Source organism: Ammospiza caudacuta, chromosome 29, assembly GCF_027887145.1.
Source record: "Ammospiza caudacuta isolate bAmmCau1 chromosome 29, bAmmCau1.pri, whole genome shotgun sequence".
In the NCBI taxonomy this organism is placed as follows: domain Eukaryota; kingdom Metazoa; phylum Chordata; class Aves; order Passeriformes; family Passerellidae; genus Ammospiza; species Ammospiza caudacuta.
In genome coordinates, this window is record NC_080621.1 from 1869367 (window position 1) to 1882053 (window position 12687).

The window sequence follows — 12687 nt, forward strand, 5'->3', positions numbered from 1 at the left end:
GACCCCAAACCAGGTGACCCCAAAGCCCCTCTGAGGTTGGGGACAGGGACACCCCAAAACCCCCAGGACAGTGTGGTGACCCCAAAACCCCTCTGAGATCAGGGACAGGGACACCCCAAAACCCCCTGAGATATGGGGTGACCCCAAAACCCCTCTGAGATGTCCCGGGTGACCCCAAACCAGGTGACCCCAAAACCCCGCTGAGCTCGGGGACTGGAGACAAGAGCACCCCAAAACCCCCCTGAGATTGGGGACAGGGACACCCCAAAACCCCCTGAGACAGTGGGGTGACCCCAAACCCCCCAGGACAGTGGGGTGACCCCAAAACCTCTTGGAGCTCTGAGAATGGGGACAAGGACACCCCAAAACCCCCAGGGCAGTGGGGTGACCCCAAAACCCCCCTGGGATCGTGGACAAGGACACCCCAAAACCCCCCGAGACAGTGGGGTGACCCCAAAACCCCCCTGAAATGGGAGACAAGGGGGACAGGGACACCCCAAAACCCCCGAGACAGTGAGGTGACCCCAAAACCCCTCAGAGCTCTGAGATTGGGGATAGGGACACCCCAAAACCCCCTGAGACAGTGGGGTGACCCCAAAACCCCTCTGAGATCAAGGACAGGGGTCAAGGACACCCCAAAACCCCCCAGGACCTCGAGGTGACCCCAAAATCACTTGGAGCTCTGAGACTGGAGACAAGGACACCCCAAAACCTTCTGAGATTGGGGACAGGGGACAAGGACACCCCAAAACCCCCTGAGACATCAGGGAAAAGGTCCCTGGTGACCCCAAACCAGGTGACCCCCAAACCCCCCTGAGGTCAGGGACAAGGACACCCCAAAACCCCCCAGGACAGTGGGGTGACCCCAAAACCCCTCAGAGCTCTGAGATTGGGGACAAGGACACCCCAAAACCTCCTGAGACGTCAGGGACAGGGTTCCTGGTGACCCCAAACCAGGTGACCCCAAAACCCCCTGGGACAGCGGGGTGACCCCAAAATTCCCTGAGATCAGGAACAGGGGACAAGGACACCCCAAAACCCCCTGAGACAGTGGGGTGACCCCAAAACCCCTCAGATGTCTGAGACTGGAGACAAGAGCACCCCAAAACCCCCCTGAGATTGGGGATAGGGACACCCCAAAATTCCCTGTGGGACAGTGGAGTGACCCCAAAACCCCTCTGAGCTCTGAGACTGGGGACAGGGACACCCCAAAACCTTCTGAGATTGGGGACAGGGGACAAGGACACCCCAAAACCCCCTGAGACAGTGGGGTGACCCCAAAACCCATCTCAGATCGGGGACAAGGACAACCCAAAACCCCCTGAGACAGTGGGGTGACCCCAAAACCCCTCAGATGTCTGAGACTGGAGACAAGAGCACCCCAAAACCCCCCTGAGATTGGGGATAGGGACACCCCAAAACCTTCAGAGATCGGGGACAGGGGACAAGGACACCCCAAAACCCCCTGAGACATCAGGGTGACCCCAAAACCCATCTCAGATCGGGGACAAGGACACCCCAAAACCCCCCGGGACAGTGGGGTGACCCCAAAACCCCTCAGACGTCTGAGACTGGAGACAAGAGTACCCCAAAACCCTCTGAGATTGGGGACAAGGACACCCCAAAACCCCCTGAGACATCAGGGAAAAGGTCCCTGGTGACCCCAAACCAGGTGACCCCAAAACCCCCCTGAGATCAGGGACAAGGACACCCCAAAACCCCCCAGGACAGTGGGGTGACCCCAAACCCCCCTGAGATCGGGAACAAGGACACCCCAAAACCCCCGGAGACATTGGGGTGACCCCAAAACCGCCGGGGACAGTGGGGTGACCCCAAAACCCCCTGGGATCGGGAACAAGGACACCCCAAAACCCCCCAGGACAGTGGGGTGACCCCAAAACCCATCTCAGATCGGGGACAAGGACACCCCAAAACCCCCTGAGACAGTGGGGTGACCCCAAAACCCCTCAGAGCTCAGGGACTGGAGACAAGAGCACCCCAAAACCCCCCTGAGATTGGGGACAGGGGACAAGGACACCCCCAAACCCCCCGAGGATGAGGATGAGGCCGAGGATGAGGATGAGCCCAGCGAGCCCCCCCAGCTCCGGGGCTGTTTTGGGGGGTCCCCCCGAGTCCGCACCCCCCGGGGGGGTTTTGGGGGTCCCTATGGGGGCAGGATCTGCTCCAGGAGGGGTTTGTGGGCGGGCGGGATCCGCTCGGGGAACTTGACCTCGAACTCGATGACGAGGTCCCCGCGCAGCTCCGGCGAGCGCGGCAGCGGCAGCCCCTCGCCCGGAACGCGGCGCCGGACCCCCGGCTTGAGCACGTCCTGGAACACCATGGGCATGGAGCGGCCGTCGAGCGTGGGGACGGTCACCGTGCAGCCACACAGAGCCTGGGGACACATTGGGGACATGGGGACACGTCAGGGATGTGGGGACATGGGGGACACAGGGGACCCCCGGCTTGAGCACGTCCTGGAACACCATGGGCATGGAGTGGCCGTCGAGCGTGGGGACGGTCACCGTGCAGCCACACAGAGCCTGGGGACACATTGGGGACATGGGGACACGTCAGGGATGTGGGGACATGGGGGACACAGGGGACCCCCGGCTTGAGCACGTCCTGGAACACCATGGGCATGGAGTGGCCGTCGAGCGTGGGGACGGTCACCGTGCAACCACACAGAGCCTGGGGACACATTGGGGACATTGGGGGGGACACGTTAGGGACATGGGGACATTCCACGTCCTGGAACGCCATGGGCATGGAGCAGCCATTGAGGGTGGGGACGGTCACCGTGCAGCCACACAGAGCCTGGGGACACATTGGGGACATGGGGACACGTCAGTGACACGTCAGGGACAGAGGGACATGGGGGACACAGGGCTGTGCCACGTCCTGGAACGCCATGGGCATGGAGCAGCCATTGAGGGTGGGGACGGTCATCGTGCAGCCACACAGAGCCTGGGGACACATTGGGGACATTGGGGGGGACATGTTAAGGACAGAGGGACAGATCAGTGACATGGGGACATGGGGGTGTTCCATGTCCTGGAACGCCATGGGCATGGAGCAGCCATCGAGCGTGGGGACGGTCACTGTGCAGCCACACAGAGCCTGGGGACACATTGGGGACATTGGGGGGGACACGTTAGGGACATGGGGACATTCCACGTCCTGGAACACCATGGGCATGGAGCAGCCATTGAGGGTGGGGACGGTCATCGTGCAGCCACACAGGGCCTGGGGACACATTGGGGACATGGGGACACGTCAGTGACACGTCAGGGATGTGGGGACATGGGGGACACAGGGGACCCCCGGCTTGAGCACGTCCTGGAACGCCATGGGCATGGAGCGGCCGTCGAGCGTGGGGACGGTCACCGTGCAACCACACAGGGCCTGGGGGGACACTGGGGACACATCAGGGACACAGGGACAGGTTGGGGACACAGGGACACGAGGACAAGGGACACGATGGACAGGTCAAGGAGAGGTCGGTGTTAGGGGACACAGGGACAGGTCAGGGACAGGGGACACGGGGACACAGGGGACAGGTCACCGACAGGGGACAGGGTGGACCTGTCAGTGCTGGGCCAAGGGACACCCCCAGCATGGCCCCAGAGTGACCCACAGTGACCCACAGTGACCCAGAGTGACCTCCTATCATGTCCTGCCACTACTCAGAGTGACCTCTGGAGTGACCTCCCCCAGGGTGACCCCAGAGTGACCCCCTGGCCATCCATTGTGTCCTGCCACTGCCCCGAGTGACCGCCCATCGTGTCCCCCCACCCAAGCTGACCCACCTGCGATGTCCCCACCTGGTGTCCCCACCAAGACCAGCCCACCCCAGTGTCCCCAGGGCCACCAACCCAACCCCGATGTCCCCATGGCCACCAACACAACCCTGACGTCCCCACTGCCACCCAGAGCAGCCCTGATGTCCCCACCAGCACCAAGGACAACCCCCCAGCGTCCCCACTGTCACCAACCCAACCCCAATGTCCCCACCGCGACCACCCCAGCCCCAAGGTCTCCACCACCACCAAGACCAACCAACCTCCAACGTCTCCACCACCAGCCCAACCCCAATGTCCCCAACACTACCCAGACCAGCCCTGATGTCCCCACGGTCACCAACCCAAGCCCAATGTCCCCACCTGACATCCCCACCACCACCCCATGTTCCCACTGCCATCTACCCCCTGATGTCCCCACTGTCACCCATACCAACGTCCCCACCAAGACCAACCCACCCTCAGTGTCCCCACCACCACCACCCACCCCTGATGTCCCCAAGCCCACCCCACCTCCAACATTCTCACCAAGATCAACCCATCTCCAACATTCCCACCAACACCAACACCTTGATGTCCCGAAGCCCACCCCACCTCCAATGTCCCGCCCAAGATGAACCTATCTCCAATGTCCCCACCACAGCCAACCTCTCACGTCCCCACCAAGACCAACCCCTGATGTCCTAAACAAGACCAAGCCATCCTCAATGTCCCCACTGTCACCCATCTCCAACATCCCCACCAAGCCCAGCCACCCCCTGATGTCCCCAACAAGACCAACCCATCTCCAATGTCCTCACCATCACCCACTCCTTGATGTCTCCAAGCCCACCCACACCTTAACATCCCCACCAAGCCCAACCACCAAGCCCTGATGTCCCCACCAAGCCCATCCACCCCTTAACATTCCCATCAACACCAACCCCTGATGTTCTCACCAAGCCCACCCACCCCTTAACCTCCCCACCAAGCCCATCCCATCTCCAATGTCCCCACCAATCCCACCCACCCACCTCCTGATGTCCCCCACCAAGCCCACTCACCCTCATGTCCTCACCAAGACCAACCCATCCTCAATCACCCCACCGCCACCAACCACCCCATGTCCTCACCACCACCCATCCCTTGATGTTCCCACCAAGCCCACCCATCCCTTGATGTCCCCAAGCCCACCCCATCTCCAACATCCCCACCAAGCCCACCAACCCCTTGACATTCCCCCCAAGCCCACCCAGCCCTGATGTCCCCACCAAGCCCACCTCATCTCCAACATTCCCATCAACACCAGCCCCTGATGTTCCCACCAAGCCCACCCACCCTTGATGTCCCTAAGCCCACCCACCCCTGAGTCTCCCCAAGCTCTGACATCCTCACCAAGCCCACCCACCCCCTGATGTCCCCACCAAGACCAAATCATCTCCAATGTCCCCACCAAGACCAACCACCCCATGTCTCCACCGCCGTCCACCCCTTGATGTCCCCAAGCCCACCCCATCTCCAACATCCTCACCAAGCCCACCCCATCTCCAAGGTCCCCCCAAGACCAACCCACCCCTGTTGTCCCCATCAAGATCAACCCCTAATGTCCCCACCAAGACCAACCCATCCTCAATGTTCCCATCAAGATCAACCCCTGATGTCCCCACCAAGGCCATCCACCTCTTGATGTCCCCATCAAGCCCACCCTCAATGTCCCCACCAAGGCCACCCCACCTCCAATGTCCCCACTGCAACCATCCTCAATGTCCCCCCTGATGTCCTCACCAAGCCCACCCAGCCTTAATGTCCCCACCAAGATCAACCCATCTCCAACATTCCCATCAACACCAACCTCTTGATGTCCTCACCAAGCCCACCCACCCTTGATGTCCCCACCAAGCCCACCCCATCTCCAACATCCCCACCAAGACCACTCCATCTCCAACGTCCCCACCAAGACCAACCCCTGACGTCCCCACAAAGACCAACCCCTGACATCCCCACCAAGACCACCCCATCTCCAACATCCCCACCAAGACCACCCCATCTCCAATGTCCCCACCAAGACCACCCCATCTCCAACATCCCCACCAAGACCACTCCATCTCCAACGTCCCCACCAAGACCAACCCCTGACGTCCCCACAAAGACCAACCCCTGACATCCCCACAAAGACCACCCCATCTCCAACATCCCCACCAAGACCACCCCATCTCCAATGTCCCCACCAAGACCACCCCATCTCCAACATCCCCACCAAGACCACCCCATCTCCAATGTCCCCACCAAGACCACCCAGCCCTGATGTCCCCACTGCCACCCCATCTCCAACGTTCACACCAAGCCTATCTAGCCTTGATGTCCCCAAGCCCACCCACCCCCTGATGTCCCCAGTGCCACCCCGATGTCCCCAACGCCACCGGGCCGTCCCCGCCGACCTCGCGCAGGCTGATCCTGGCCGGGTAGACGATGTCGGAGCCGTCGCGCCGGAACACGTCGTGCGGCTTGTCCTTGAGCACGAACACCACGTCGGCCGGGATGTTGTTGGGCGTCTGGTCGCCCTCCTTGGGGAAGGTGATCTTGGTGCCCTCCTTCCACCCCTTCTTCACCTCGATGGTCAGGATCTTGTCCTCGTTCCTCACCGTCTTCCCGTCGGGGCCCAGCCGCTTGTGGGAGATCTTCATCTTCTTGGTGCAGCCGCTGTAGATCTCCTCCAGCGACACGCGCAGCTCGTGCAGCACGGGCGGGTCCTGCTTGCGGCCCTCGCCCGCCCGGCCCCGCGGGAAGCTGACGCTGCCGAAGCCCCCCACGTGGAAGGTGTTGAAGCCTTCGTCGCCGTCCTCATCGTCGCCGTTGCGCTGCACGAAGAAGGTGTCGAAGGGGTTGCGCCCGTCGAAGAACTCGGCGAACATGGCGTGCGGGTCGCCGCGGAACGTGTAGGTGAAGGTGGGCCCGTTGGAGCCCCCCGGCCCGGGCGTGGGGGCTCCCCCTTTCAGCCCTGGCGGATTTTTGGGGGGGTTTGCGGGAGGAAGGCGCCCATCGGCCCCTCCCCGGCCGTGGGGAGAGCCGCGGGCAGGGCAGGGCGTGGGGCGCGGGGAACCGCGGCGGAACCGGTTCTGCCCGTGGCGCCGACGCCGCTGACGGTCCCGGACGGGCCCCAACAGGCCCAGCCGGCTCCAGCGGGCACCCCCGGCACCGCCCCGGCGCCCTCGCGGCCTCCCCCGGGCGCTGCCGGACACGCGGGGTGCCCGGCGTGGAGCCCCCCACCCGTGTGTGCCCCTCTGGCGCCACCGGAGCCCTGAGCCCGCCCTGCTGTGCCCACCTCGACCCCCACTCCTGGCACTGGCACCTGGCCCTGGCACCTGGCCCTGGCACATGTCCTCACTCCCTGTCCCCTCATCTGTCCTCACTCCCCTGTCCCCCTCATCTGGCCCTGTCACCCTGTCCCTGTCACCTGTCCCAGTCACCTGTCCCCTCACCTGCCCTCCTCCCCTGTCCTCATCCCCCTCATCTGTCCCTGTCACCTGGCCCTGTCACCTGGCCCTGTCACCTGGCCCTGGCCCTCTCACCTGTCCTCACCCCCTGGCCCCCTCACCTGTCCCTGTCACCTGCCCCCCTTGCCTGTCCCCTCACCTGTCCTCACCCGCTGGCCCTGTCACCTGTCCCCCTCACTTGTCCCTGTCACCTGTCCCCCTCACCTGTCCCTGTCCCTGTCCCCACCCCCTCACCCCCTCACCTGCCTGGCTGTCACCCCCAAGCCCCCCACCCCTCACTCTCATCCCCAATGTCCCCCCCACCCTCACCCCCTCATTGCCCCTCCTGTGCCCCCCAGACCCCCTCCCCACCTACCCCCTCACCCCTTCCTTGCCCCCCAAACCCCCTCCTCACCTACCCCCAGACCCTGTGACCTCCTCATTCCCCCTCCAGTGCCCCCCGGGCCCCCTCCCCACCTGCCCCTAACCCCTTCCCCACCTAACCCTGGACCCCCTGACCCCCTCACTGCCCCTCTTGTACCTCCCAGACCCCCTCCCCACCTACCCCCGACCCCTTCCCGTGCCCCCCAGGCCCCCTCCCCACCTACCCCCGACCCTCTGACCCCCTCACTTCCCCTCCTGTGCCCCCCAGACCCCCTCCCCACCTACCCCTGGACCCCCAACCCCTGTCCCCACCTACCCCCTCACCCTCCCGCGCCCCCCAACCCCCCCGCCCCTGCCCGTGCCCCCGGTGCCGCCGCTCACCCTCCTCCCCGTACTTGTCGAAGATCTCCCGTTTTTTGGGGTCGCTGAGCACGTCGTAGGCCTCGGCCACCTCCTTGAAGCGCTGCTCGGCGCCCGGTGACCGGTCCTTGTCCGGGTGGCAGCGCAGCGCCTGGCGCCGGTACGCGCGGCGGATGTCGGCGGCCGAGGCGCCCCGCGACAGCCCCAGCGTGCGGTAATAGTCCTTGCCCATGGCCGCCCCCGCTGCTCTGGCACCGGGCACCGGCGGGGATCCGCGGGACGGGCACGGGGAGGGAGCCCCGAGGGGCGGGGAGGGGGGACGGGAATGGGGAGGGACCGGGAATGGGGGAGGGAGGGATGGGGAGGGACCGGGAGAGACCGGGATGGGGAGGGAGGGACCGGGGATGGATGGGGAAGAATGGGGAGGGACCGGAGAGGGACCGGGATGGGGAGAGGGAGGGATGGGGAGGGATCGGGAGAGACCGGGATGGGGAGGGAGGGATGGGGAGGGACCGGGATGGGGAGGGAGGGATGGGGAGGGACCGGGAGGGATGGGGAAGGACCGGGAGGGATGGGGATGGAGCGGGGAGGGACCGAGAATGGATGGGGAGGAATGGGGAGGGACCGGAGAGGGACTGGGATCGGGAGGGAGGGACCGGGAGGGATGGGGAGGGAGGGATGGGAATCGATGGGGATCGATGGGGAGGGAATGGGATGGGGAGGGAAGGACGGGGGAGGGACCGGAGAGGGACGGGGATGGAGCAGGAGGGATGGGGAGGGACCGGGAGGGATGGGGATCGATGGGGAGAGACCGGGATGGGGAGGGAGGGAGGGATGGGGGAGGGACCAGGGAGGGACCGGGAGGGACGGGAGAGGGACTGGGATGGGGAGGGATGGAGAGGGATGAGGATGGAGCGGGGAGGGACCGAGGAATCGATGGGGAAGGAGCGGGGAGGGACTGGGGATGGATGGGGATACCCCGGGGAGGGACCGAGGGAGGGACCAGGGAAAGACCAGGGATGGATGGGGATGGAGAGGGGATGGAGCGGGGAGGGAGCGGGGATGGATGGGGAGAGGGATGGACTGGGGATAGACCGGGGAGGGACCGGGGATGGAGAAGGGACGGACCGGAGAGGGACCGGGGATGGAGCGGGATAAAGTGGTGAGATGAATGGACCGGGGAAGGACCGGGGAGGGAGCGGGGAATGGATGGGGAGAGGGATGGGGATAGAGCGAGGAGGGACCGGGGAGGGACCGGAGAGGGACCGGAGAGGGACTGGGATGGGGAGGGAGAGACCGGGGATGGAGCGGAGAGGGATGGGGAGGGATGGGGAGGGACCGGGAGGGATGGGGAGGGATGGGGATGGGGAGAGGACTGGACCGGGGAGGGACCGGGGAGGGTCGGGGATGGAGCGGAGACTGGGGATAGAGCGGGGATGGACCGGAGGAGGGACCGGGGAAGGAGCAGGGAAGGATCGGGGATGGATAAGGAGAGGGAACGACCGGGGAGGGACCGGGGATGGATGGCGATGGAGCGGGGAGGGACCGGGGAGGAAACGGGGGAGAGACCGGACATAGACCGAGGGATGGAGGGGGAGAGGGCTGGACCGGGGAGCGACCGGGGATGGAGCGGGATTGGATTGGGATGGAGCGGGAAGGGACCGGGGATAGACCGGGGAGGGACCGGGGATGGGTCGAGAAGGGGCTGGACCGGAGGAGGAACCGGGAAAGGAGCGGGCAGGGGACGAGGAGGGGTCGGGAAAGGGCCGGGAGAGGGAGCCGGGACAGATGGGAGGAGGAAGTGGGAGAGGAACGGGGCAGGAGCCGGGAGGGATCGGGAAGGAGCGAGGGAGAGGGGACGGGGAGGGACCGGGGGAGAACGGGGAAGAACGGGGATGGGAACGGGATGGGAACGGGATGGGGACGGGATGGGGACGGGATGGGAACGGGATGGGAACGGGGATGGGAACGGGATGGGGACGGGATGGGAACGGGATGGGAACGGGATGGGAACGGGGATGGGAACGGGGATGGGAACGGGATGGGGACGGGATGGGGACGGGATGGGAATGGGATGGGAACGGGATGGGGACGGGATGGGAACGGGATGGGGACGGGATGGGAACGGGATGGGGACGGGATGGGGACGGGATGGGGACGGGGATGGGAACGGGGATGGGGACGGGATGGGAACGGGGATGGGAACGGGATGGGAACGGGGATGGGAACGGGATGGGAACGGGATGGGGACGGGATGGGGACGGGGATGGGGCGGGGAAGCACCAGGGATGGACCGGGATGGGAACGGGGAGGAACCGGGAAAGTAACGGGGACGGAGCGGGGCAAGGAGGGGCCCGAGGCTCACCGGGGCTGTCGCTGTCACCTCAGTGACACCCAGCCCTGTCACTGCACGGTGACACCGCGGGGACACCTCAGTGACACCTCAGTGACACCCAGCCCTGTCACTGCACGGTGACACCATGGGGACACCTCAGTGACACCTCAGTGACACCTGGCCCTGTCACTGCAGGGTGACACCGCGGGGACACCTCAGTGACACCTCAGGGACACCCGGCCCTGTCACTGCACGGTGACACCATGGGGACACCGCGGGGACACCTCAGTGACACCTGGCCCTGTCACTGCAGGGTGACACCATGGGGACACCTCAGTGACACCTCAGGGACACCCGGCCCTGTCACTGCACGGTGACACCATGGGGACACCTCAGTGACACCTCAGTGACACCTCAGTGACACCTCAGTGACACCCAGCCCTGTCACTGCACGGTGACACCTCAGTGACACCTCAGTGACACCTCAGTGACACCCAGCCCTGTCACTGCAGGGTGTCAATGCAGTGACACCTCAGTGACACCTCAGTGACACCCAGCCCTGTCACTGCACGGTGACACCGCGGGGACACCTCAGTGACACCTCAGGGACACCTCAGTGACACCCGGCCCTGTCACTGCACGGTGACACCTCAGTGACACCCGGCCCTGTCACTGCAGGGTGACAATGCGGTGACACCTCAGTGACACCTCAGTGACACCCGGGCCTGTCACTGCACGGTGACACCGCGGGGACACCACCAGAGCCTCTGGCCACCCCCAGGCGTGTCCCTGTGTGTGACACCAGGGCAGCAGCATGGGGACACGGGACATGGGGACACTGGGGGACACAACATGGGGACAGGAGGACGTGGGGACATGAGGACACCGGGACATGGGGACACGGGAAATGGGGGGACATGGAGGGACATGGGGACATGGGGACACAGGGGCACGGGGACAGGTGGCCAAGGTGACGCAGTGAAACAGGACACGGGGACATGGGGACACGGGGACATGGGGGGACACGGGGATATGGGACATGGGGACATGAGGGGACACGGGGGGACATGGGGACACAGGACATGGGGACATTGAGGACAGAGGGGACATGGGCACACAGGACATGGGGACACAGGGACAGGGAGGACAAGGAGACACAGGACATGGGGACATGGACATGGGGACACAGGGGCAGGGAGGGACGTAGGGACATGGGGACACGGGACACAGGGACAAAAGACAGAGGGGACACGGGGACACGGCTATTGGAGACCTGGGGACAGGCGGCCAAGGGGACAGGGAGGACAGGACATGGGGACGTGGGGGACATGGGGACACAGGACATGGGACATGGGGGGGCAGGACATGGGGACAGGCAGGACATGGGGACATGGAGGGACACGGGGACAGGGAGGGACATGGGGACATGGGGACATGGGGACATGTGGGGACAGGACATGGGGACATGGGGACATGGGACATGGGAGAGGGAGGACATGGGGACACAGGACACAGGGACACAGGGACAGGGAGGGACATGGGGACAAAAGAGACAGGGGATATGGGACACGGCTATTGGACACCTGGGGACAGGTGGCCATGGGGACATGGGGACATGGGGACACAGGACATGGGGACGTGGGGACAGGGAGGACAAGAGGACACAGGGACACGGGACATGGGGACACAAGACATGGGGACATGGGGACACAGGGGCACATGGGGACATGGGGACACACGACATGGGGACAGGGAGGACACGGGGACATGGGGACACGGGGGGACACGGGGACAGGGCTATTGGACACCTGGGGACAGGTGGCCAAGGGGACGTGGGGACACAGAGAGGGACAGGCCCCCCCACCCCATTGTCCCCATGGCCCCACAGTGTCCCTGTGTCCCAAAGTGTCTCCAAAGTGTCCCCATGGCCCCACAGACCCTGTGTCCCAATGTCCCCTGTGTCCCTAAGTGTTCCCAAGTGTCCCAGAGTGTCCCCATGGCACCTCACTCTGTGTCCCAATGTCCCCCTGTGTCCCTAAGTGTCCCCAAGTGTCCCCATGGCCCCACAGTCCCAATGTCCCAAAGTGCCCCACGGTGTTCCCACGGTGTCCCCACGGTGTCCCCAGGACCCCCCAGTCTGCCATGACACCCCCAGCCCCCCCTCACCCCCAAGCCCCCCAAACCCCCCATGACCCCTTTGACCCCCCTTTGACCCCCCAAAGCCCCCATGACCCCTCAGACCCCCCCATGACCCGCCAAACCCCCCAGCCTCCCTTTGACCCCTCCCACCCCCAGACCCCTTTAGACCCGCCCAGGGCCCACGCGGTGCTTGGCCCGCCCCTACCGCGAGCCCATT

General features: G+C 64.8%; 1 protein-coding gene across 1 annotated transcript; it reads right to left on the reverse strand.

The window, feature by feature from the left end:
- Positions 1-2164: 2164 nt before the first annotated feature.
- Positions 2165-8234, reverse strand: DNAJB1 (DnaJ heat shock protein family (Hsp40) member B1). The gene is made up of 3 exons (XM_058821443.1): positions 8018-8234; positions 6218-6777; positions 2165-2395 (listed from the first exon to the last, which is right to left on the reverse strand). The coding sequence occupies exons 1-3, from the start codon at positions 8226-8228 to the stop codon at positions 2165-2167; spliced, it is 1002 nt and encodes a 333-aa protein (XP_058677426.1). The 5' UTR covers positions 8229-8234.
- Positions 8235-12687: the final 4453 nt, after the last annotated feature.

Coding starts and splice junctions, on each gene's coding strand:
- DNAJB1 (XM_058821443.1), bottom strand. CDS start 8,228: ATGGGCAAGGACTATTACCGCACGCTGGGGCTGTCGCGGGGCGCCTCG. Junction 6,778..8,017: donor CGACAAGTACGGGGAGGAGG/GTGAGCGGCGGC, acceptor AAAATCCGCCAG/GGCTGAAAGGGGGAGCCCCC. Junction 2,396..6,217: donor CCAGGATCAGCCTGCGCGAG/GTCGGCGGGGAC, acceptor ATGTGTCCCCAG/GCTCTGTGTGGCTGCACGGT.